This window comes from Rhinatrema bivittatum, chromosome 1, assembly GCF_901001135.1.
Source record: "Rhinatrema bivittatum chromosome 1, aRhiBiv1.1, whole genome shotgun sequence".
Taxonomy (NCBI): Eukaryota; Metazoa; Chordata; class Amphibia; order Gymnophiona; family Rhinatrematidae; genus Rhinatrema; species Rhinatrema bivittatum.
In genome coordinates, this window is record NC_042615.1 from 295,726,742 (window position 1) to 295,754,503 (window position 27,762).

The 27,762-nt window shown below is 44.7% G+C and overlaps 1 protein-coding gene across 1 annotated transcript in view; it reads right to left on the reverse strand.

Moving 5' to 3' along the window:
• Positions 1-27,762, reverse strand: part of CFI (complement factor I) — a 146,260-nt gene that overhangs the window by 23,996 nt on the left and 94,502 nt on the right. The window contains exons 9-11 of the mRNA XM_029596663.1: positions 25,881-25,984; positions 17,458-17,561; positions 154-434 (exon numbers count right to left, since the gene is read on the reverse strand). Of these exons, the coding sequence (XP_029452523.1) occupies positions 154-434; positions 17,458-17,561; positions 25,881-25,984 (489 nt within the window). The remainder of the gene's footprint in view (positions 1-153; positions 435-17,457; positions 17,562-25,880; positions 25,985-27,762) is intronic.

Here is a 27,762-nt window from a genome sequence, read left to right on the forward strand (position 1 = left end):
ACTTCCTGCCTTCTCCTTCTACCAAGCTTTCTTCTCCTCCTGTCTCTCCTCCTTTCTTTCCTTGGTCCAGGAACGCTGGAAAAATAATGCATTGGAATGCATCCTCGAGAAGACATTCTTATACTTGCCATTTTATTAATATTAATGAAATACCTTCTTCTCGCCCCCAGCCAGAAACCTTGCATCTGTCTCCTGCTTTAAATAGATATTCTGACCAAGGAATGCAGGCAGGCACCAGATTATTTCCAGACTGCATGCACAGATCTTCTTTGTAGATATTTTCCACCTCGAGCAAGGCAATGTCATTCAGATATGTGCTGGCATCATAGTGTTCATGGATGATCACTCTTTTTACAGGAAAGGAATCCACATTTTCATAATGTTTCCGGTCTAGCAGACCAACCATTATGCGATACTGCTGTGGTCGATTAGCTCTGTAAAAATATTCAGTACATAAACAATACCTGTGATGGATAGCTTACAACAAAAGTCATGTTTGTGAGCAACGAATACAATCTTAAGAAAATCAGTTTGAAAGACATCACTGTGATTACATTAAATGTAAAATTCCAGTCATCTAAACCAGGCTGTTATTGCCTTTCAGCATTAAAGTTTGGTAAGATTTGTGGAATTATGAGAGTGCTCAATTTATGAGAATAATATTAACATCCGCATAACTGATAGTGGAGTATACAGTGATTTTTTTTTTATTTTATACTTACTATATCAATTTATTCTTTGTGAGGTTGATATACCAGATACAAGATTTAGAAACACTTCTGGAAAACAAAGTTATTCATTGAATTGCATTAGGATATGGGCTAGAAATGTTTAGATGACCCATTAAAGTTATTGAGCTTGTGATTGATGACTAATATTCCCTGAGGAACCTCATTTTGGGGATAACTCGAGATGCAATTAATACTACTAAATTTATGTATTTGGGTCAGTGCTAGACAGCCTAGATTTAGACATAGGCAACTGCCTATGTCAGTGATGACCAACCTTTTTTTCAATAATTCTTTACCTTACTTGCTTAGTGACTTTTTTGTTGCTGAATTTCATTGGCTAAATCTTCAATTAAAACACTCTCTCCCCCTCCCCCCCCCCCCCCCCCCCACCCACACACAAACTCTTACTCCCCTGGATTTTCTCATACACACTCATGCTCTCACACTCACTGGCTCCCTCACATGCACACAAACACACACACCCAGGCAGGCTCCCAGTCATTCTCTCTCTCACACACACACACATACACACTGAACTCCAGGCAGGCTCCCATTCATTTTCACCACCACTCCCGTGCCATCCTCCAGGCAGGCACCAATTCATTCTCACATACACACACACACACACACACACCCAGGCAGGCACCCATGCATTCACACACATACACTCCCATGCAGAGTCCCATTCATTCACATGCACACACTAAAGGCAGACCCCCCTCTCTTTTGCCAGCAACCTCAGAACCTCTCTCATTCCTCTGCTGCCCCTGTCACTGCTGCCACATGGCTATTGGGGAGGTGCCGATTGCTGCCACTGCCACTGAAGCCCATTCTGCTGCCTCCTCTGTGCAGGCCCCGTGGGCTTCCATTTTCTCCATGCTGATCTCATACATTGTGAGATCCGCATAGAGAAAGTGCTATTCTTGCACATTCCCAAAGATTACATGTGCCAATCACTAAAAAGTAATTTATTTTGTTTTTTACCTTTGCTGTCTGATCTTCATTTTCTAATTGGTTGGTCGCAGGCTTTTTTTTCCCACCTTCCCTTTCTTATTTATTTGCCAATTCCTTTTATATTGTCTTTTTTTCTGTTTCTTTTCTCTCTATCTTCTTCCCTCAAACACACAGGTTCTCATTCTCACATGCATTTCTCTCCCTCACATACACACAGGCTCTCACTGGCACATGCTCTCTCATACAATCATTCATACACACAGGCTCTCACTCACTTCCACATGCTGTCTTGCTCAAGCACAGGCTCTCACTGTTACATGCTGTCTCTCTCACATGCTGTCTCTGCAAACATCCAGGTCCTCACTCTCACACACAATCTCTCATCTCATCTCATACACGCACACACACACACACACCCTCTACAGACCCTCAGCCTCTCTCTCACCTCTGGGCCTCCTCTTTGCGGGTCGCCGCAGGATTGGCTCTGCGGCGGCCCTGCTACCGGGCCTCTTCCACTTCTCGGGCCGCTGCGACTTGGAATTTGCGGCAGCCCCTAAACGCAAGCGCTGCTCCTCTTCTGCACGCGCTGATGCTTCTCCTCCTTCCTGCCCACGCGGCTCCGGCAACGTTTACTTCCGGGGCCACACAGGCAGGAAGGAGGAGGAGCATCAGCACGTTTAAACGCAATCTTTTTCTTCGGGCCGTGGTGACGTGAGCCTCACCACGGCCCTGCCTATCTGCCTGTCCCTACGCCCGGGGGCATTGGGGGGGGGGGGTGGAGGGGTCCGGAGGATGGGGGGATACTAAAAAACTGGCTTTAAAGGGTCGGCGCAGCTGATCAAAAAAAAGGCTCGGCGCTGCCGATTAAAAAAAAAAAAAAAATTCCCGACAGTCCAGGAAATGCTGCGCGTGTCAGCAAAAAGTCTCGGCGTGTCACCTCTGACACGCGTATCATAGGTTAGCCATCACTGGCCTATGTTCACAAAATTTTAAAGCCAGTCCTGATTATTAGTAGAGATGTGAATCGTGTGATCGATCGTCTTAACGATCGATTTCGGCTGGGAGGGGGAGGGAATCGGATCGTCGCCATTTGGGTTTTTTAAATATCGTGAAAATCGTGTAAATCGAAAACCGGCACACTAAAACATCCCTAAAACCCACCCCGACCCTTTAAAATAAATCCCCCACCCTCCCGAACCCCCCCCCCCAAATGCCTTAAATTACCTGGGGTCCAGTGGGGGGGAGGGCGGGAAAACCGGCACACTAAAACAACCCTAAAACCCACCCCGACCCTTTAAAATAAATCCCCCACCCTCCCGAACCCCCCCAAAATGCCTTAAATTACCTGGGGTCCAGAGGAAGGGTCCCGGTGTGATCTTTTACTCTCGGACCTCCGGTGCTTGTAGAAATGGCGCCGGCGCTACCTTTGCCTTGTCATATGACAGGTCAGAGGTAGCGCCGGCGCCATTTTGTTTTTTGTCCCCCGAGGTCAGGAGCGTAGGAGATCGCTCCCGGACCCCCGCTGGACCCCCAGGAACTTTTGGCCAGCTTGGGGGGGCCTCCTGACCCCCACAAGACTTGCCAAAAGTCCAGCGGGGGTCCAGAACAACCTCCTGCAGTCGAATCGTGCTGTCTACGGCCGGCGCCATTTTGCGCAAAATGGCGGCGCAAAATGGCGCCGGCCGTAGACAACACGATTCGACTGCAGGAGGTCATTCCGGACCCCCACTGGACTTTTGGCAAGTCTTGTGGGGGTCAGGAGGCCCCCCCCAAGCTGGCCAAAAGTCCCTGGGGGTCCAGCGGGGGTCCAGGAGCAATCTCCTGCCGCGAATCGTTTTTCCGTACGGAAAAACCAAAGGTAGCGCCGGCGCCATTTCTACAAGCACCGGAGGTCCGAGAGTAAAAGATCACACCGGGACCCTTCCTCTGGACCCCAGGTAATTTAAGGCATTTTGGGGGGGTTCGGGAGGGTGGGGGATTTATTTTAAAGGGTCGGGGTGGGTTTTAGGGTTGTTTTAGTGTGCCGGTTTTCCCGCCCTCCCCCTTCCCCTCCCCTTGATTTACGATTTTTTGACGATAAATCGGGGGAATTGTTATTGTATCGCGGCTCTAACGATTTTTGACGATTTAAAATATATCGGACGATATTTTAAATCGTCAAAAAACGATTCACATCCCTAATTATTAGGATGTATAGATTTGTATATGAAAGGTATATATGAACTGATGTTTTTTTGTTTTGTTTTTTTGATACAGAAATATACAGAATGCTTTTCTAATATATGATTTTTGTAAAAAATATGATTGCTTAATAGTTTGGTCCTTTTGATAATTTGTGGTGGAACTAGGTCGATTACAACATAAAATGGCAATAATAAATATATCAATGAAAGGCAAACAATAATCCAACATAAATAAAACAAACACTTGCACTACAGATCTAAAGTCACTTAAAGCATTCCAGAACAAATAGGGGACCAAGCAGAGGAAACCTGTCACACCCTAACCTGCTGCAAGCAACCCTGCAAAAAAAGAGGAAAACCACCGCTCCATCATTCCCCCAGCTCAGATAACCTCTGTAGCAGGATAGGGTGGGATATGGAATCAAACGTGGCCAATACATCTAGTAAAACAACAATAACTGATTGCTTCTGATCCAGCTCCTGCAAAACAAAATCAGATATAGACACCAACAGAGCTGCAATGCTATGACCGCACCGAAACCCACTTTAGAAATCTCTGAAAACGTTATTGTCCTCCAAATATTCAGTCAGTTGGTTTAGAAATATTTTATCAACCATCTTCCCAAGAGAAGGAAGAATAGAGAGAGGTCTGTACTTGGATGGATCAGAACTAGGAAGAGAACCATTCTTTGGAAGAAGACACACAATCACCTTCTTATATTGGTCAGGAAATGTTTCTTCCAACAAAGAAAGATTTTCCAGATTGGTCACAACATACAAAAAGCTATCACTGAAACTCTAGAAAAGCTAAAAAGGACACATATCCAGTGAACAGCATGAAGACTTTAATTTGGCAATAGCGACACCAATCTCAGTGGAAAGAACTCAATACTCACATCCAAAACCAAAGGAAGTGTCTTAATAGGTTCAACAATAACAGAGGAATAGATTTGAGTCAATTTGTCACTGCAATGTTGAGCAAAATCTTCACAATTTACAGACTGACTATCACAACCACCTGGGGAATCAGTCAGCTGGGAAAGTAATCCAGACAATTCACAAGGGTGATTCAAACAAGCCCTCAACTGAGAAATAAAAAATAATTTCCTCTCTTTTTCACACTCAATTTTAGAACATACTTTCCCTTGGTGTCTAAATTAGGGAAGCCCTTTCAGCTTCCTAGTCACTAAAGAGCCATTGTACCATGGGGTACGAGGGCATGCCAGAGGGAGCCTAAGAGCCTTCCTAGGAGTGACCTTGTCAATAACAGATTACAAGAGATCAAATCAAGAGTCAGTGAGGGCAGTACAGGAACCATGAAAAAAGCTTACTCTTCACCAACTCCCAGCAGAGACCAAATTTGGTAACATCTATCTCTCCTCACTCAATTTAAGAAGAAACTACTTAAGTTAAATTTAAAGAACATAATAAGATGCTTTGGTCACAGAATCTCTTCCTGTGCTACAGCTGAAATAACACTCTTTGACAGTAAGGCAGTCAGAATCAATAACAGACCCAAAATATGTCTGGCTCAAAGCATTGGAAGCACAGTAGAAGTAATAGCAGTTAAAAAAAAAAAAATCCCTCACTGGCCCAGTTGAAGTGCAATCCACATGAATATTAAAATCCCCAAGTAGCATTAACAAATGATAATGAAGATATAGAAAAGAGAAAAGTCTAAAAGGCCATCCAACGAAGACCCCCTTCCCACCTGGAAGAGTGGGGTGATATACCAAGCCAATGGCCCATGAACCAAAGCAAACTACCAGATTTTCTTCTCCCGTACTTGATTTCTGTGAGATACACAAAATAGATAAAACTAAACAAAAGATTAGAACAGGGATGGTGAACTCCAGTCCTCGAATGCCACAAACAGGCCAGGATTTCAGGATATCCACAATGCATGCATATTCTCATGCATATTCATTGTGGATATCCTGAAATCCTGGCCTGTTTGTGGCATTCGAGGACTGGAGTTCTCCATCCCCTGGATTAGAATAATCTTCCCACCCTGGCACACAGCCCTTGCATGATGAAAATAAAACTACCCAGATGGGCAGAGTAGATTCAAAGATATAGCATCAGCATGATTTAGTTAATAAAAACACATTAGATTTAAAATCCAAAAATAATTTGAAAATTATATTGGATTTATTATTCACTGAACAAGTGTTAACATCCTGTACATTACAGGGAGAGGAACAACAGTCTTATGTACACTTTCTACCCCAGAAATGCGAACAAAGCAGAAATGAATCGGTGTCAAGGGAAGATATTTTCATTGATCATGTGACAGATCAATGTCACATGATCAATTATTGATCATGAACAAATTGCCCGAGTCGGGCAATTTGTTACATGATCAATAAAAATTTCTTCCCTTGACACCGATTCACTTCTGCTTTGTTCGCATTTCTGCTGTATTGGATCGGCTTCCGTGCTGTTTTTTGGGACCATCCCTACTACAGAACATGTCATTCTCACCCTGGAAGGACATTTTGAGCTTCAACAAAGGGCATCGCAATGAGTTACTCCCATCAGAACTTTTCTTTAAGAATGCTGAAGTTTTGAAGACTTTTTTTAAAAAATGGGAGGAGAATATAAATTTGAGTAAAAGGCTAGTAAGGAGCAGCCTACATGCCTCGACGCTATTGGATTACTGTCAATTCAGATCAATTTATGCAATGTTGGGAGGCAATTTTGAATAAATAAGTGTTCTTTGGACCTGATGATTTTAATTATTAAAACCTCAAAGAAAAGAAAAGAGAAAATAACATACAAAGGATCTCAATCACCCACGCATACTCTTTCACACAAACAGGTTTTCAATCACAAACTTACACATACAGGTTCTCAGTCATACACTTCCATTCATGCTATCTCTCACACACAAGCTCTCAATCACACACATACTCTCTTTCACATATACAGGCCTCAATCATTCACATACATGCTGTCTCACACATACACACACACACACACACACACACACAAGCACCTCAAACACATATGCTTGCTCAGTCACTCCCCCCCTCCCCTGAACTAGCGACAGCAGCAGCCTCCTCCACTTCCATCCCTAAAGGCAGCAGCAACCTCCTTCACTTTCAGCCCTTGTGGAGAAAGGAGTCCCATCAGCCATAGGGGCTGACGTTCTTTGTTTTTCTCCGAGCCGTGCTGCTCATTCCTCATGCCGCGCCTCCCTTCTCTTCTTCGGGCCGACGCTGCCCGCACTGCATGGTGTCTTCTTCTCTTGCACGCATCTACTGCTCACCACTTCCTCTTCCGGGCCACAGGGGGCAGGAAGAAGAGAGCATGCGGTGCCGCTGACTCCAGCTGTCCTGCCACATTCCGCCCAGGCTATCGGCGTTTTAAGCCCGGGTGGAGGACCTATTTTGCTTGGGTAGGGGAAGCAGCTGGATCAGCGGGGACCGCTGGTTGAGAACCACTGATCGAATAGTCCAACTGACTCCCTCGTAGGCTTTTTTCCTTGGATATATTTTAAAAAGTTTTTACTGTGAGTTTTTGCCTCTATGTCCAACTTTTTTTCAAATTCTTTCTTAGCCTGTCTTATCAATGTCTTACATTTAACTTGCCAGTGCTTATGCATCATCCTATTTTCTTCTGTTGGATCCTTCTTCCAGTTTTGAATGAAGATCTTTTGGCTAAAATAGTCTCTTTCACCTTACCTTTTGTTATTATTTGTGGTAATTGTGGGTGGATCCTTGGGCTGGTAGCAGATGCCCACGTCCCCGGGGGAAGATCCCGAGAGGGACCACCAGTCAGGCTCAGAGGTTGGAGACAGACACACACTAGTTCTTTTATTAAACAGTATATAGAACCACCCGGGGTGGCAGTAGTGAGCTGGAAGCGCCTGGCTGGGCTGTAGTTCCTCAGATACTGGAACAGCGATCCCAGGATGGCTGAGCTATAGAGAAACTAAATGTATGTGTAGGCAGGGTATGCAGAGTTCCAGTACTGAACCTTGATAGTAACACACACAATAGTCTCATAGAAGAAGTCCAGGTGTTGGAATGAGTTAGGCCCTCGAGGAGCGAATACCTGGTTCCAGGGAAAGCTCTGAGAGAGAGAGATGATGATTCACTGGTGTAGTAGGCAGCGATGACTTCCAGGCAGAAGAGGTATTCAGCAACCAATCCGGGAACATGGGCCCTCGAGGAGCGAGTACCGGTTCCAGACTGTGACCTGAAAAACAAAGAGAGAGCGAGGCCCCCGAGGAGCAGGTACCCCTGGTAAGTACGAGGAGGAAGAGTAGCTTAGGTAGCGTAACCCTTGATAACAAGATTAGTTAGCGATTTCAGAGACCTTATATATCCGGTACGGATGACGTCATCTCATGGGGACGCCCCTGAGGTTCGCGCCACTGCTGGTACATCAGTAGGGGCCGCGCCGTGTGCGCGCCCTTAGGTTCTTGTGAATCATGGCGGATTGCAGCGTTGAACCGTTCCGGGGACGCCGGAGGGAGACGGCAGAAAGACGCCGCGGTAGTCAACCTTCCATTTGAGCAAGAGGGAGTCGCCGAGGAAAGGAGGGCAGAGTGGAGATGTCGGGCAGCGACGGTCCCAACACCTTTTAACCATGCTGGTAATCATTTTGCCTTCCTTCCACCTTTCTTAATGTGTGGAATACATCTGGACTTTGTTACAAACGCGCCCAGCGAGCCCTGGGAAGGGCGTAGAGGTGCGATCGCTTGCTCCTGGGAGAGAGTGAGGTACGCAAGAGAACGGTACTTCAGGCACAAGCCATCTGGACATCTGGACAGATGGACAACAAGAAGAGTGGAATTTGTTGACAGAGGATGTGGTTAGTGCAATTAGTGTAGCTGTGTTTAAAAAAGGATTGGATAAGTTCTTGGAGGAGAAGTCCATTACCTGCTATTAAGCTGACTTAGAAAATAGCCACTGCTATTACTAGTCACTGCTATTATTAGCAACAGTAGCATGGAATAGACTTAGTTTTTGTGTTCTTGCCAGGTTCTTATGGCCTGGATTGGCCACTGTTGGAAACAGGATGCTGGGCTTGATGAACACTTGGTCTGACCCAGTATGGCATGTTCTTATGTTCTTAGTGGACTTCTGGACGAGAAGAGATCAGAGGATCTTGGAGAAGAGGAGGAAGGATGTCTGGACACCTCGACATCTGGATCTCTAAATGAGTGGATATCTGGGCATCTGGACATCAGGAACGTCTAGGACATCTAAGTACAAACGAAGAACCCTGAGGCTTACGGGAATGGAAGCCAATGGCTGGAAATGAAAGGACGATCTGTTGAGGGACGAAACCTGGAATGTTGGAAGGAGACATCAGGAACAAGAAGACATGGAACATGAAGTCTTCCGGACAGAAGCAGCAAGATGGACTACGATGGAAGCGGTGGAACTCCATGGACGAAAGAGAAGCTCCATGGAGTGTGTAACTCCATCCGAAGGCCCTGAGGAACTAAAGCAGGGCTTTTTTTTAGGGCAGGTCCAGGAAGTGCCCTAAGGACATCATCAGGAGGGCTGAAGGGTGCGTCCTGCTTCTGGCCCTTTAAGAAGTGAAGAGAGGCATGCGCCCACGCCTAGAGGAAGGCTGGTGGAGCCAAGGCCTGCAGCGGCGTGGAGGAAGAGAGAGCAGACCGGTGGCAGCTCCTGCCGCTGAAGAGGACAAGGGAGCAGGCTGGAGGCGGCTCCTGCCGCAAAGAGGAGGCTGATGGCGACACTCAGCCATGAAGGAGGGAGGAATTCCTGCAAGGGGATTCCCCTGAAGGAGAAGTCGGCGATGCGGCTCCAGGCTTGCACAAGGTGTTCCACAAGGTTCCTCCCTCTCCACCCTTTTCAACATTTATCTCCTCCTCCTCTGTAACCTGCTTTCCAGCCTAGGCCTCCCACACTTCATCTATGCTGACGATGTGCAAATCCTCATTCCTGTAAACGACACACTTCACAAAGCTACAGAGACCTGGAACTCCACCCTATCGATCATTAACACCCTCCTGACAAGCAACTTCCTTGCACTCAACACTGCCAAAACAGAGCTCCTCTACATTGCGCCCCAAAGCATCTCCCCACCCCTCCAGACAACTCCTTCTCCGCCACTGCCTCCTCTCAACATGTACGCAGCCTCGGCATCACTATTGATAACCACTTAACCTTCAAAAAACACATTAATAACACAATCAAAGTCTGTTACTACAAACTTCACTCACTGAAAAAACTGAAACCCCTTCTACCCCTCAGTGACTTCCACACCATTCTACAGGCCTTCATCCTATCCAAAATTGACTACTGTAACACCCTGCTCCTAGGACTACCCAAAAGCATGTTGCAACCACTTCAGTTACTCCAAAATGCTGCTGCCCGGATTCTAACGAACACCCACAAACGCGACCACATCACCCCTGTATTGGAACACCTGCATTGGCTCCCAGTCACTGCAAGAATAACGTACAAAGCTCTCTCCCTCGCACACAAAGCCCTCTACAACCAAAACTTTCACTGGCTAAAGAAACACCTTACTTTTCACAACAGGAACAGACCTACAAGACAGCAACACAGAGCAACATTTCATATCCCATCACCCAAGGACTCTAAGCTCATCTCCACTAAAGCTCGGGCATTTTCCCTAGCTGCACCTGCCCTCTGGAACAATCTCCCCTCATCCCTTCATCAAGAAGCCTGCCCAAAAAAATTTAAACAGTACCTGAAAACATGCCTCTTCAAACAAGCATACTCTGATCAGGACACCTCCCCCGCTGACGCCTATTCCCACCCCTGACCTTCATGGCTTCCTTGTAAAAAGTTATATATTTAGCCCACATTTTCTATATTTTTATGCCTTATTTTTGTAAACCGTTCAACTTTATATCTGTATGTACACATGTTCTTTGTTTCACTGTAAAGCGCCTGTTGCTGATTTTTGTTTAATGTGAACTGATGAGATGTTCCCAATGTTCATCGGTATATAAAAACTTCTAAATAAATAAGTAAAATAAATACATTTTCTCATTTTATCAGTTTTCTTTTTGAAAGTTTAGCGCTAGAGCCATAGATTTACTTACTGCCCCCTTCCTGTCATTAATTCAAATTTGATCGTATTCTGATCACTATTGCCAAGTGGCCCCACCACAATAACTTCTTTCACCAAATCCTGTGCTCTACTGAGAATTAGATCTAAAATTGCTCCCTCTCTTGTTGGTTCCTGAACCAATTGCTCCATAAAACTGTCATTTATTCCATCCAGAAACTTTATCTCTTTAGCATGTCCTGATGTTACATTTACCCAGTCAATATTGGGGTAATTGAAATCTCCCAAGCAAAAGCATGAAGCAAAGTGCCTTGCACATCAGTAAATATCCACATATACAACGTGCAAGGAAATGGTAAACCAAGTCCACCTTTAAGGTTATAATAATTTTTTTATTTAACTGAATTTCTTCAATATTATTAGTGGCAACTCCATATATCTTCAACAACAGTCATTTAAAGTCCCCCGACACGGTCCGTGTTTCGCGGTGGCTGCATCGGGAGGGACCCACAATCAATATCATCTAGAATATAAAGACAGTAAAGCTGATGGACTTGGCAAATATGGCTATACAATTTCAACAAGTTTCTTACAAACATACCTTATATATGCATCATGGAGCGCATCGGCTCACACGACTAAAGGCCATTTTAAGAGGTCGTTTGGCGCCAAAAGACAGTAGCTATCGCGATAGGTTCGTCAGTATAAACCCCGCCCACCCTGTACACGGTTCAACCAAAAAGGTGCCATTCTATATCCCTATTTAAACCCTTAGGATGGACAGAAGAAAGCGTGTAAATCCACTTCTGTTCCCGTCTTCCCAGAATCTCGGAATAATTCCCTCCCCTATACGGGGGAACGACCACCTCTAAAACTGAGAACTGCAATTCAGCAATGGTGTGTTGGTATTGAACCCAGTGCGTGACCAAGGGTTCGTCCATCCTAAGGAGACGAATATTTGAGCAATGTTCTATGATGCGGGTCTTGACCATCCTAGAGGTCTTACCCACATATAGCATAGAGCACGGGCATTGTATAACATATACAACGCCCTTGGTGGTACAATCTGATATATTACGAAGGTTAAACTGAACCCCAGTATCTGGATGAGTAAATGAGTCTGATTGGCTAGTGTGATTGCATATTGTGCAGTGCCCACAGGGGCCGTGATGACCACCCCTGGTATCCCTCGCTCGTTTGTTAAAGCTCGCATGTACTAGCTGATCCCGGAGGTTGCTAGCTCTCCGGAATGTGAAACGTAACGATCCCTGAAACAATGAGGATAAAGATAGATTATCCCAGTGTCTTCTTATCATTGTTGCTATGACCTTACTTGCTGTAGAGAATGGTAAAATACAATTACAACTTTGACTGTCATCGTTTACTGAAGGGAGAAGCAGCCAGTCTCGGTTAGCATATAGTGCCCTTTTAAAAGCCTTTTTTACAACTCGTGGAGGGTAACCCCTATCCAAAAACCGCTGGGACATCAATCGTGCTTGCTCTAAAAAGTCACTCCGGGATGAACACACACGTTTCAATCTTAAAAATTGTCCCGTAGGGATATTATCTCTAAGGGGCTTGGGATGACAGCTCGAATAGGCTAATAGTGTGTTTCTGTCTGTCTCCTTCCTGAATAAAGTGGTAACAAACTGATCCTGTTCTACTGAAATAGTGATATCAAGGAAAGAAATTTTTGAGGCATGAATGCAAAAATTGAACTGTATGTGGGGGTTCAATGAATTAAGCCAATCAAAAAAACAAAAAAATTGGATATCTGATCCAGTCCAAATGATCAGAATATCATCGATATATCGTAGCCACAGAGCTACATGGGAAAACCCTTCTGAAGGATATACTAAAGATGATTCATAGTGATCCATGTATCTGAGATAGTGATCTGATCATAGTGATCCATGTATCTGAGATAGTGATCTGATCATAGTGATCCATGTATACATGGATCACTATGAATCATCTTTAGTATATCCTTCAGAAGGGTTTTCCCATGTAGCTCTGTGGCTACGATATATCGATGATATTCTGATCATTTGGACTGGATCAGATATCCAATTTTTTTGTTTTTTTGATTGGCTTAATTCATTGAACCCCCACATACAGTTCAATTTTTGCATTCATGCCTCAAAAATTTCTTTCCTTGATATCACTATTTCAGTAGAACAGGATCAGTTTGTTACCACTTTATTCAGGAAGGAGACAGACAGAAACACACTATTAGCCTATTCGAGCTGTCATCCCAAGCCCCTTAGAGATAATATCCCTACGGGACAATTTTTAAGATTGAAACGTGTGTGTTCATCCCGGAGTGACTTTTTAGAGCAAGCACGATTGATGTCCCAGCGGTTTTTGGATAGGGGTTACCCTCCACGAGTTGTAAAAAAGGCTTTTAAAAGGGCACTATATGCTAACCGAGACTGGCTGCTTCTCCCTTCAGTAAACGATGACAGTCAAAGTTGTAATTGTATTTTACCATTCTCTACAGCAAGTAAGGTCATAGCAACAATGATAAGAAGACACTGGGATAATCTATCTTTATCCTCATTGTTTCAGGGATCGTTACGTTTCACATTCCGGAGAGCTAGCAACCTCCAGGATCAGCTAGTACATGCGAGCTTTAACAAACGAGCGAGGGATACCAGGGGTGGTCATCACGGCCCCTGTGGGCACTGCACAATATGCAATCACACTAGCCAATCAGACCCATTTACTCATCCGGATACTGGGGTTCAGTTTAACCTTCGTAATATATCAGATTGTACCACCAAGGGCGTTGTATATGTTATACAATGCCCGTGCTCTATGCTATATGTGAGTAAGACCTCTAGGATGGTCAAGACCCGCATCATAGAACATTGCTCAAATATTCGTCTCCTTAGGATGGACGAACCCTTGGTCACGCACTGGGTTCAATACCAACACACCATTGCTGAATTGCAGTTCTCAGTTTTAGAGGTGGTCGTTCCCCCGTATAGGGGAGGGAATTATTCCGAGATTCTGGGAAGACGGGAACAGAAGTGGATTTACACGCTTTCTTCTGTCCATCCTAAGGGTTTAAATAGGGATATAGAATGGCACCTTTTTGGTTGAACCGTGTACAGGGTGGGCGGTGTTTATACTGATGAACCTATCGCGATAGCTACTGTCTTTTGGCGCCAAACGACCTCTTAAAATGGCCTTTAGTCGTGTGAGCCGATGCGCTCCATGATGCATATATAAGGTATGTTTGTAAGAAACTTGTTGAAATTGTATAGCCATATTTGCCAAGTCCATCAGCTTTACTGTCTTTATATTCTAGATGATATTGATTGTGGGTCCCTCCCGATGCAGCCACCGCGAAACACGGACCGTGTCGGGGGACTTTAAATGACTGTTGTTGAAGATATATGGAGTTGCCACTAATAATATTGAAGAAATTCAGTTAAATAAAAAAATTATTATAACCTTAAAGGTGGACTTGGTTTACCATTTCCTTGCACGTTGTATATGTGGGTAATTGAAATCTCCCATTATAACTGCACTACCAATTTGGTTAGCTTCCCTAATTTCTCTTAGCATTTCACTGTCCGTCTTACCATCTTGGCCAGGTGGACGGTAGTATACTCCTACCACTATACTCTTCCCTAACACACAAGGGATTTCTACCCATAAAGATTCGATTGTGCATTTAGTCTCATGCAGGATCTTTATCCTGTTGGACTCTCTATGCGATCCTGGACATAAAGCACCACACCACCTCCCAGATGCTCCTCTCTGTCATTGCAATATAATTTTTACCCCGGTACTGCACTGTCCCATTGATTATCCTCCTTCCTCCATGTCTCTGAGATGCCAATTAAGTCTGTGTCATCATTCACTGCTATACATTCTAATTCTCCCATCCTACTTCTTAGACTTCTGGCATTAGCATACAATATTTCAAAGTGTGTTTTTTGTTTGTTTTTTCATTCTACTTTCTAATTGATAGGGATAAATTGGAATCTTTTAGCTCAGGTGAGCTTTTAATTACAGGCACTTAGATTATTTTTCTTATTAATGGAACCTCACTGTTGGGATGCCCTAATACTAATGGGTCATTAGTATCCTTTGAACTTACATCCCTCCAAACCATGCGCCGCTGATCGACTGTCGGCTTTCTTTTATATGGTCTCTCACAACCAAACAGTCTCTCTCCCACTTGTACTCATGTAGGCAGTTCTTTCAGTTCAGCAGGCTGGTTCTTGAGGTGTAAAAGAGCAGCAGAGGCTTGGAGTGGTGTTCAACAAAAAATAGTTTACTGTAAAACATAATGTTCCAACAGGAATGGTAAAATCATCAAAAAGAAAAACCAAAAGGATGGCAACTCCAAGCACTACAGTCTCTGTTCAAGTCAGCCTCTGAATCAGTGTCCCAGTGTCCAAATCTCTCCTCAGTGATGGGAAAAGAAAAATGTCTCTCCAAAGTAAGGCAGGGAGCAGTTGCTGGAAAACAAACTCCCCCCTTCAAAAGATGACAAAGAAACTTATGCAAAACCTAAGGTGGTCTTCTCCTTATATGTCACTGCAGTCTCCACTTTTACAGAGCAAAGGGCAAAGTAGCACCCAGGGCAACTCTAGACCCCACTTGACTGGCAGCAGGACAAACAGCACCAAGTTCTATCATCTCAGGTATGGAGGTTCCCTCCTGAAACTGGGAGCAGGTCAAAAACAAACTAACTCTCTCAAAGTCAAAATCCTCAGACCTCTCCTGGTGTATCTCATTGGTGCAGACAGGGGGCCTACTGGGATCCACACAGAACAGCATCTTTCACTTCCAACAAAAACTATATCCAAGCTCACCTTCCTAGTGTTCTACCCAGCTCATAAAGGGGAGCTCAGCCAATCCCAAAACAAGGAGGAATGGCCAACCAACTGGGGAGGATCTAAAAATGCAAAATACTCTACCAGCAGCTGGAAAGAAGGCAAAAACATCCAGTAAGGAGCAAAGCCTTCCTTATGCAAGGTAAGGAGCAGGATCTAGTTGGAAATCCAGGAGGTCTAGAAGGAAAACAGGAGTGCCAGATGAAGAAGCTGAATGTAGACACCAACAAAATTGCAGTCTTCTTGAGACTGCTTCAGTGTAAGTACAGGCCTAAATAGGATACAAGATGGCCACTGGGGGGAAGTGAGGAGCACAGAGCTGGGAGGACTAGACAGGCTGTTCAAATGACTCACAGTGCCACCTGCAGGCCAGAGGAGCACTCGGCAATGGATCCTTACAGGGAATAGGATCAGATGTAAGCAGTTATGAAATGTAAGATAGCAAATATAGCAAAGAAGAAATCACATAAAAATGACAACCAATTGGAATGAAGGAATCCAAAAAGTTTTATTCAAAGAGGAATCAGAAAACAACTCTGTCTATCTATATACTTAAATGATTCAAGTCAGTGGTTCTATAAAGAAATGCATCTTAATTTCCCTGAACATTATTGGGACCTAAAAAGAATGGAGAAATCAACTCTTTGTTATTGTGGAAAAATGGACAGATTTATGTTTTTAAGGCCTGATCTCTGTGGACAACTCGCAAAGGACACTGCCACCATGACTTCAAACAAGGTAGAATTCCAAATCTGCAGAATTTTGGTTTAGCCTTGGATACTAGTGATCCATCTCCATCATAATGTGTAAGACAGAAAAGATTTCCACTTGCTTTTTCTTTCTGTTCCTTTCTTGCTGTGCCCCACAATTACAACTCATTACATTTGCTGTAACATATTGCCATAACTGATAAGTTCCTGATAATGAAGAACAGTGATTATTCTATGAAGAATTTTTTTTGTGCTATCTCAGATAGAGGGGATCTGGCAGATAGAGCCATATATATTCAGGGGGACTTACAATTTACAGGTTCTCAATTCAGTTCTCAGCACATTCATAATAAATGTGCATGAGCTATCCTGAAAACCAGACTGGCAGGGTATGTCCCAAGGACCAACTTGGAAACCACTGATTCAAGTTAATGTACAAAGAAAAATATTAATACAATAAACATGTATCATAACTTTTTAATGTAAAATTGTGACATCTTATTTGTTGTTTTATTTGTATATACAGTACCTAAACCAATATAAATAAATATACTACAGTGTTTGAGAACTTCCCAACTCTTCCAGAGTGTGAATATAGTGCTTAATGTTTTTATATAATAAACATAGAGCAACCTTCTGGAATACATATGACCAGATTTAAGGATCTGGCAAACTCTGCACGGAAGTCTGCTTGCACAATTTTGAAACAGCCCATCTTCAACCTAAAGCTTTAATTTCTTGCATATTCTGAAAGGGAAAAAAAACCCCTCATAGAAATATTTCTGCAAAAAGATGCTGTTGGACAATTACTATCCTTAACTCCCTCTGGGAGGAAATTAAGTACTGATGTCAGCAACACAAAGACTGGCTGGTAGTCTGCCATAATGATTTGGGTAATAGTAGATTTTTTGATACTGTATTTGTTTTAAACAGGATTACAGAATTTGCACCTTTTGCTTATTATTTTGAGTATGGCTTTAGGCCATTGGTAAGGTTTTCTTACCTGACACAGTGTGCTGCAGTCAGGACCCAACAACCACCAATGTAGATTCCTCCGCAGTTTACATTTTCTCCATCTTTAATTGCCACTTGCCATGGGAACTCATCCTAGGAGGGATATCATCACAGTTCAAATTAGAAACAGAATTAACTACAGAAAAAAAAATAGTTGAATTAGCACAAGTTTGAAACTTGTAAGAAGCAGCATGACCATTCACAGAGCTTCCATAAAACATTCATAATTGAATCACCTTTAAAAAGAAATCCTTTATTCACTCAAGTCATGCTTAATAAAGGGGCTTGAACTGCTAAAAGAGATGAGAGGAGTCAAACTAAACTTTTAAAGACTACTAAATTTAAATCTCAGTGGGAAAGGGGGTTTTCAGGGGGAGGTGATAGTGTAGGTGGAGTTGGAGTTGGTGTTGTGCTTGGCAGTCTATGGCACGGGGCCATGGACCTCCATTCTCACCCCCAGCCCCGATGCCGAGGAAGACCGCCCAGCCCGATGCCGAGGAAGACCACCGTGCTCCTGCAGACCAGAGGCGGCCTGTGGCAGGATGCCGCGAACACCATTCTGCGCCTCTGGCCGGGATTTAAAGGGTCCACAGCAGAAAATCCTTCTTGGTACCCAATTCTGATGTTACTGTCCACAGCTCTTCTAAGGGCCTTGCTCCCAGCAACCCATGCCTCAGCAATAGGTCGACTTCTCTGAGGTATGCATTGCCTCAGCATTCATGCATTCCTGTGATCCATCTCTTTGTTCCTGAGTTCCTGGCCTTGGTATTCAGTTCCCGTCTTCTTCCGTGGTCAGTTTTAAGTCCCTGTCTTGTCATCTGTGGTAAGTCTTCAATTCCTGTCTTCCCCAAGTTCTAGTCTTCAGTTCTTCACTGTCCTCTACTCCCTTCCTGCCTTTCATCCTGCTTGCCTGCAGACGGATCTCTCTGGTTTGACCTTGGCCTGATTCATGATGCTGATTGAACTCCACCTGCCCACTGACAACAGCCTGGATTCTGACCCTGTTGAACTCCGCCTACCACTGACGACTGCCCAGGCTCCATCCATGCCTGTATCCCTCCTGCATTAGACCCTAGCCTGTACCACCTTCTACTCATCGGATCTTCGCTGCCACAGAGGCCTGTGCCTAAGCCCAGCCAGCCCCTGTATCCGAGGGCTGAACCTAAGGGTAACGTGTTACGTGTCCCAGCCGTGGTAGGCCCATGCCCGGGCCTACTCACCCCAGGAATCCAGCTGCCAGATCCGGTTCACCTTCGCTCACGGTGGTGGGCAGCCGCCTCCATCCCCGAGTGCCTGCAGCTGTCTTTGCCGCTTCTGACTCCTTCGCGGTTCCTCCTGGTGCCCGGTGTGTTTCCCCCGCTCGGGCTGAGTAGTGACGTTGCCATCCTGCTTCCTCCAGGCCCTGGCTTAGGCTCACACACTCTTAAAGGGGCCGCGGTGGGAAAGTAGCCTGCAGCCCCAGATGATGACATCACTGGGCCTTTGCATAAAAGGCAGGGCCCAGCCACTTGTTCCCTGCCTTGACAACAGGTCTCCATGATTGCTCGTGTGCTCATTGCTCGTTCCTGGTTCCTATTCCTGTCGTTGTTCCTGGTTCCTGTTCCTACTTGTTCCTTCGCCTCCTCCTTGTATGCTTGGACTGATTCTCTGGTATTGACCCCTGCTTCACCTGGACTATGTTTGGACTGATTCTCTGGTATTGACCCCTGCTTCACCTGGACTATGCTTGATTTGATCTGGTTCTGACCTCCGCTCTGCTTCCTGGTACCTTGCCTCCCTGCCACCTACCCTGACTCCAGCTTGCCTTGGACTCTCCTTCAGAATCCTTCGGACCTGGTCTCTCAAGCTTCGGTCTATCTTTATCTGGATGCCCCTGCTTTACTCTGTTCCTGTTTGGCGTCTGGATATCACCCTGACTCGTCCGGACCGTCCTCAGCCTTCAGATACCTCTGCTGGTTCCTGGTGTACCCTTGTCTACATCAACTGGGAGTCGTCACATGGAGGCCCGCCTAAGTCTAGTCGGCTCCAGCACTCAAGGACTCAACCTGCGAGGAACGTGGGCTGGTATTGGCGAAGCTCCAGTTCGCCTCTGTCTCCTAGTCTGCTCTGCTTCCTGACAGTGGAGACCCGTAGGGCTTGCCCTGCGGGTAGCGTCAACCCCACCTCAGGCCAAGGGTCCACCATCAGCGGTATTGCTGAAGCTCCAATTGGGCCTCTGCTTCTGCTAGCTCTGCCAGCCGATGGTAGAGACCTGCAGGGCTCCTCCCTGTAGGTTGTGCTAACGCCACCTCAGTCCAAGGGTCCATGCCCGCAACAGTTGGAGTTATGGGAAAAAGCAAGTTCAACATCAGCTAGGATGCTGACTTGGGGAGATGAGTTAAACCACAAAAATATAGGAATAATTATACATTGCCACTGATCCTTCTATGATTCCCCTATGTACTTTTCTAAATCTTGGCTGGGTTTATATTGTCCACAGCGTTAAAGTACTGTAACCACTGGGTGGGATAGTTCCCACTGACTGCACCCAGGGGTACATAGGAAGAGAAATGGACACTATCTACTCTAAGTTTCTCCACAGATAGCATTCACCATGTGAGTTCCAGGGCTTCCTGTGGGGGAAGCTTAACCTCAAGGCCCTTTTGAATTAAACACTGTAGAAGCCCCGTTTCCTTCTCTGTAAACAGCACGGATAATAGTCGCAGTCTTTTGCATCCAAAAATCACACTGAGAAGCAATGTGCTTTCCTTCTTCTTTACTGATAGCTGATGAGATGACTGAAGAATATTTATAGAATTCAAATCGATTTTCAAATAAAGTCAAAGAATATATGATGTACGTGCATTATATAAAATACATGTTTCTTTATCCCTTCAACATGCATGTGTAAGCAGGTGTCTGCATGGAGGAGTAGCCTAATGGTTAGAGCAGCAGGCTATGACCCAGGGAAACCAGCATTCAAATGCTTCTTCCCAACAAAATGGAAACTGATTCCCTGGTACCAAGGGTACTCAGTTTCGGGCGAAAAAAAAAAGGTCCTTTACTGGCAGAAAAACCCAACTGAAACGTGAAACTTCTCTGCATCAGTTCACAGACAGGTCTAAACCCTGGAGGAGTTGTAGAACACAGTCAGCGTTCTCTTGATTTACCCATACACAAGGACGCCTCAATCCTCTGTGAACAGTTCATAACAGTCTCACAAATGGAAGTCTCCCACAATGGATTACAAAAGCAAATGCAATTAGCCAGTAGGTCAGATTGACAAACTGACCCCCCAAAACAGACAAGAACCAGTGCGCCAGTGAGCACCTGTGGTCAGGAAATCCAACTAAAATTCCACACTCCTAAGATGGTGCCTGGTGGTGATAAACAGCTAGGGCACATCATCTGCAACTCCCACAAAGGGCAGCAAAACCCAAAACTTCTCGTCAGTATCACTCTCTGAACCTCTCCAATTACAGGTAGATTTTAAAAGCGTTGCTCTTGCAAAAGTATCCCCATACATGCGTGTGTGGGCTGTGTGTGAGCAACGCAAATTTTAAAAAGCTGCAAAGTACGCGCATATATACCCATGAGCACGTCAAGAACAAGGAGGTGGAAAAGGGGCATGGGCACTTCTGGGTGGACCGAAGAGTTATGCACGTAACTCCAAATTTAAAAAAAGCTGACCATGGTGCACGTCAGTGTGTTATCATAATTTTACTGCTAGGCCTGATGAGGAGCAAGACTGGAGATCTCAGGTTTTAGGGATTTTCAAGACTGCTGAACTACCATATATATTCAGGGGGATGGGAGAGAGATAAAGAACTGTAGGACAGACAATATGACACTATATATATCTACCACTGCAAGAGGGGCACTTTCACCTTGGGTGGGTTTGAATCATAAGAACCTTATCTAAACCTTTTTTAAACCCAGTTACGCTAACTTCCATAACCACATCCTCTGGCAATGAATTCCAGAGCTTAATTATGTGTTGAATGATAAAGAATTTTCTCCAATTTGTTTTAAATAAGCTACTTGCTAACTTCATTAAGTGACCCTGTCCTTCTATTGTCTGAGAGAGTAAATAACTGATTTACATTAACCTGTTAAAGTCCTTCATTTCCTCCCCCATGGCCAGGGTGCAAGGGTCTGTAGCACACCAATGTAACACTGCACCCCCCCCCCAACCCACCATGAGGTGAAAGTGCCCCTCTTGCACTGGTAGATATATGGTGTCATATTGTCTCTCCTATAGTACTCTCTCTCTCCCCCCGCTCTCCCCTCCGGTAAGGACATGTAAAAACTGATTTTCCCCTTGTGTAGGTAAAAGCTCCTAAATCCTTGGTGGTAATATGTGCAGGACATTTACTCGAGCCACTCTTAAGAATATGCCCGATGGGGTATTTTAAATGATACACGCGTATGTGTGCGCATAATATAAAATTGCAGTGTATCTCTGCTTGCGTGTTTATGAGTGCACACGTGTTCATTTTAAACTTAGCATTCAGTTAGTACAGTCCTTCTGGTAAGGAAACCAGCGGTTTCCTACAGTATACTTCAGAAAACTCACAGCAAAGTGATGGCCTTCATCAAAAAGGGGACCAATTTCCTTTTGTTGGGTGTTACTGCTGTGGAAGACTTACTTAGACTAGGATACACTGTGCTGCTGCTGCTGTCAAGTCTAGGCTTCTAAACTAATCTAATCCTGAGTTTATAAAATGCAATCCCTGAAGTCTACCTACAGTACCCGAATGTAACCTGCTTTGAAGTGTCTGAAAGGCAGAATATAAACTGAAAATTGAAATAAAATTCCTGGTCCATCAAAGGACCACCTACTCTGGGTATATATGGTTTAATTGGGAAGAGCTAGTATAGATTTAGCAAAGGAATGTTGTACCTTGCTAACATATTACAATTCTGTGAAGGTGTAAATAAGAACGTTGTTAAAGATGAGTCGATCGATATAGTGTATTTGGATTTTCAGAAGGTATTTGATACCTTCATAAAACTAAAATGTTATGGGATAGGAAGCAATGTCCTACTGTGGAAAAGAAGAAAAAGAGAGAATTAGATTAAATGGCCGGTTTTCCCAGTGGATAAAATTAAATAGTGGAGTGCCCCAGGAGTGGAGTACGTTAGGGAACATTTTTTACCCTTTCAAAAATGACAAAAGCTAGGGGCGTTCCATGAGACTAGCAGATAGCAGATTTAAAACAAATTGGGGAAAATATTATTTCATTCAACACACACAATTAGGCTGTGGAAATTGGTGCCTGAGGATGTGGCCAAGGCATCTACTAGCTGGGTTTAAAAGGCGTTTGGACAAATTCCTGGAGGAAAAGTCCATACACAATTAATAGCCTGGTAGATTCAGGGAAATCTACTGCTTATATCTGGGAATAAGTAACAAAGAATTGAATCTGCTGGGTACTTCCTAATAACCCAGATTGATCACTGGTAGAGACAGGATGGTGGGCTAGATGGGCCTTTCATCTGATACATCTTATGTTCTTTTTATGGGTTACAGCCATCCAAAAACTACATACATACATACATACATACATACATACATACATACATACATACATAATCAGGTACCTCCTAAAATATATAAATACAAGCCGTAAAGCCCGTTAAAACGGGCTACATCCCTCTGTCTCTCACCTCCCCCTCATTCTCTCTCCCCTCACTCTTCACCACCCCCCTCCCCCACCCACTCCTCTCCACCCTCCCTCTCCTCACTCAGTCCCCCCTCTCCCTCACTCCCTCCTCTCCCTCACTCCCTCCCACTCAGTCCCCCCTCTCCCTCCCACTCACTCAGTCCCCCTCTCCCTCCCTCCCACTCAGTCCCTCCCTTCACCCACCTCCATTTCCTTCCCGGCGCCGTAAGCGCGACTTCCCGCAACCCTCACCCGGCTCCATTGACTCCTCCCGCTCCTGCCGGCAGATCTCGGGGGGGGGTGTCACTCCCGCCGCGCGGCAGTGACCCCCGCGAGATCTGCCGGCAGATCTGGGGAGGAGAAGTAGCGGCACCGCGCGCGCGCGGTGCCGCTACTTCTCCTCCCGCTCCTGCCGGCAGATCTCGGGGGGGGGGGCGCGGGAGTGACACCCCCCCCCCCCCGAGATCTGCCGGCAGATCTGGGGAGGAGAAGTAGCGGCACCGCGCGCGCGCGGCGCCGCTGCTTCTCCTCCCGCTCCTGCCGGCAGATCTCGGGGGGCGCGGGAGTGACACCCTCCCCCCCCCGAGATCTGCCGGCAGATCTGGGGAGGAGAAGCAGCGGCACCGCGCGCGCGCGGCGCCGCTGCTTCTCCTCCCGCTCCTGCGGCCCCACCGCCATTTTTTTTTTCCTGATCGACGTCCTTGCCCGCACATGCGCAGTAGAGCTGCGCTCTACTGCGCATTTGCGGGCCGTCGGTCACAGGCCATTTATAAGGTAGATATCCTGAAAATGCATAATTTGTAAATACATACAAAATAATATATAAATATATCCTGAAAATGCATAATTTGTAAATACATACAAAATAATATAGTACATACTCAAGTCCCCAACCACCCAACAACTTGGCTAGCCCTGTTCTCTCACCAAGGGGGATCAGGAGTCATTACCTTAACTGCCAACCATCCAACCAATTAACTAACTCCCCTCTCAAATTCACTGAAGCTAGAGTGATAACATTGGAAAACTCATAATAAATAGCATAAAATGGCTCATTCTCTTTTTGACACCCTTCAGGTACCTTAGACTAAATATTTGAAAGTTTTGAAAGAGATTGATTGATTGATTGATTGATTGATTTATTTATTTATTTATTTATTTAAGGCTTTTTCTTTGCCGACATTCGTAAGGCACATCATGCCGGCTTACATAGAACTGAGAATAGGAAATACAATACAGATTACAATCTCATAGGTATGTGCAGGGAAACTTTATAACTTGTAGTCTTCTTACCTTTCCAGACTCCCTGAATCGTAGAGCCTGGGGCATCTAATCCTGGATTTATCAAGTGCCTTTCTCCCACATTTCCCTCTTACAAGCCTTTGTCTCTCCCTCTATTTCCTAAGAGTTCTCCAGGGATATATACCATACCCTTTACTGCCCCTCCTTTGGCGACAACTTCTCAGTTTTGACATCTTTCCAGGACTTCCTACCTACAAACTACTATAAGGATTGCCCTTACACTTAATTCTCACTTTCTCTACATTATCTGGCCCAGCTTCTGGAGGATCAAGCTAGTGACCAACTGTATAGTTAGCAGTGCATGATCACATATAGTTGATTTTAAAAGCATTGCTCGCACAAAAACAGCCCCATACACATGTATGTGGGCCATGCACGAGCAATGCAAATTTTAAGAAGGTGGGAAGTACGCACGTCAAGAATAAGGAGGCAGAAAAGGGGCCAAGATGTACATACGTAATCCCTAAATTTTGCAAGGCTGACCATGGCAACGCGCACCATATTACCTGTGTAACTTTACTACTGGTCCTGATGTGGTGCAAGTCTGGAGATTTTGGGCTAGAGGGATCCTGAACACCGGGGGGGGGGGGGGGGGGGGGGCAGGAGGGAGAGAGAGAGGGAGGGAGAGGGAGAGAGAGACAATCTGGTACTCTATATATATCTCCCACTGTAAGAGGGGCACTTTCAACTAAGGGTGGGTTTTGGAGGGGGGGGGGAGGCAGTGTTACATTTGACTGCCTAGGGCACAAGGGTCTGTAGAGCCTTGTAACACTGCACCCCCCCAAAACTTGCCTTGAGCTGAAAGTGCCCCTCTTACAGTGGGATATATAGAGCACGTCAAATTGGCCCTTTAGAAGAGTCTCTCTCTCCCCCCCCCACCCCAGTCTCTTGTATGTGCACTTGTAAAGGGTCCAACACATAAGTGCTGTAGGGATATTTTAAATGGTATGTATGTCCTTGCACGTATATTTTTGCTCGTGAGCTCAATATGCACGTTTATGAACGTGCATATGAACGTGCTCCTTTTAAAATGTACTTGACAGTGAGAACTGAAGAGGGAGCTACAACCTTAGGCACCTCTTGTGACCAGTTAAGGCATAGGATTAGTTATGAAAACATTTATTATGTGCAACTTGAAAACAAAGGCTTACACCAAAACCTTCTCATATTCACATACTTAAAGTATACATTCTTTTATTCATTCTCAAGCAAAACCACACTCAGTTTAAGTCACTCGATCACTATAGAAGCATCTTCTCCATAGGCGTAGACAGGGACGAGTCATTCTGTTCAGGAGTATTCTTTCTGATGCTGGGCCCAAGCATAAGGGCATAAGGCATGTAAACAGAAGCCATAAGTGCTGATTTGTTTTTTCAAAATTTAGCTGCTTAAAATATATCTGTATCTATTTAACATATCCTTAACCTACTACATTACGCCTGGTGCCATAATGAGTGACTCTTACCTTGGTAGCATGTGTTCCTCCTACTATTCTTTTTCTCCGAGTTCTACTTGAGTTTGTAATACCACAGTATACACTGGGCAGAATCGACTTGATAAATTTTCTTTCTTTAAAAAGAATGTTACATTTTAATGTTTGGCATAGTTTTTCTTTAGCTTGGATGTATTGCTATAATGATTACTCTACCACAAGCCATTTGGTTTTGAGATTATGAGGAAGGGGAAAGGCAGAAGACAGCTAAAAAAAAACATTAATCATGCCCCAGTCTCCCTGAAGAACAGGTTAATAGTATAAAACATATTCAGGAACATTTATATGGACAATTCAGAAGTTATCCAGCTAAATGAGTATGTGGGCTCTTAGGGGGTAATTTTCAAAAAGATTTACATACATAAAAGTGTATGTAAAAATGCACTTTACCCGTGTACGTGGGCTTTTGAAAATTACTACAATATATGCTACTGCATAGTCCATAGGTTATACACATGTAAGTGCACTTTACATGCATTAATGGCTTTTGAAAATTGCTTTGATAATGGGGTAGACTTTAAAATCTATGCCCGATTTTATAACATGCATGCGCAGCTGCGTGCATGTTATAAAAATCCAGGGTCGACGCACACAAGGGGATGCACAGTTGTGCAACTTGCTCATGCCGAGCCACGCAGCCTGCCTCCATTCCCTCCGCCCCCCCGCACCTTCCCCTACCTAACCTGCCCCCCAGCCCTACCTAGAACCCCCCCTTATCTTGGTTGAAGAAGTTACGCCTGCCTCCTGGCAGGCGTAACTTACATGTGCCAGCCAACGGCCAGCTCGCGATCCCGGGCACAGCGGCAAATGGCCACTGTGCCTGGAGGCTCAGGCCACGCCCCTCCCTGCCCCCACCCCGGACCGCCCACAGCCTGCCCCTTTTTGCAAGCCCTGGTACATACGCGTGTCCTGGGGCTTGCGCGCGTCGCCGAGCCTATGCAAAATAGGCTCGGCGCGCGTGGGGGCGGGGGGGTGGGTTTAAGGGTTACGCGCGTAACTCTTTTAAAATCCGCCCTTATATGTTCTATTTACTTGTCTGAAATATCAGTTCCCCATGACTCAGATAATATAAATAATTCTTGAACAATCTCGTCCCTCCCCCTCGCTAACCCTTTAATCTAGCTCTGTTTGTATGTTAGAAGTCTACCATTGTATTACTTCCGTTTCTATGAATGTCTATCCACCTTGTAACACTCATTATATTTATTAATTTATTTAATTTATTTTTTTGTTTCTATATACCGATCTTCTGGCATTAGATACAAATCAAACCGGTTTACAAAGAACACAGAACTTGCCAATAGGCGATACATGGAACCATGAATGAATACGAAAAAACTTTGGGTAACATAGTCAGATAGTTAAATAACCAATTAAAACAATTAGAAATTACATAGTAATAAAGGTCACAATAAGAGAAAACAATCCAATTAAATTTATGAATGTTTTACCTGTAAACCGTTATGAACAAGGGATTCTCACATGGAATGCTGGTATATAAAGCATTTAAACAAATAAATAAAATCTGTTTAACTCTGAAAATTACCTCTGCTATGTACATAGCTACTCAGCAAGTACAAATAGTTCACTCACTGTGCTCTGTTTGTGACAAAAGTGACTGAATGGTCTGCCGTCCGTGTGTGTCCACACTAAGTTGTGCAAACATTGTGATACTGAAAGCTCCTATCCACTAGTTATCTGTTTTAATAAATTCAATAATGTCACTGGCATCAAGAGGCAGATGTGGCAATGGAAGATGAAGAGGGAAGGCTAGACCCCCTCCAAAGAGAACCGGGGAAAGCACAAATAGCAGTGGCGATGATGAGTGACATAGGATCACGAGGACTAGGAGCTC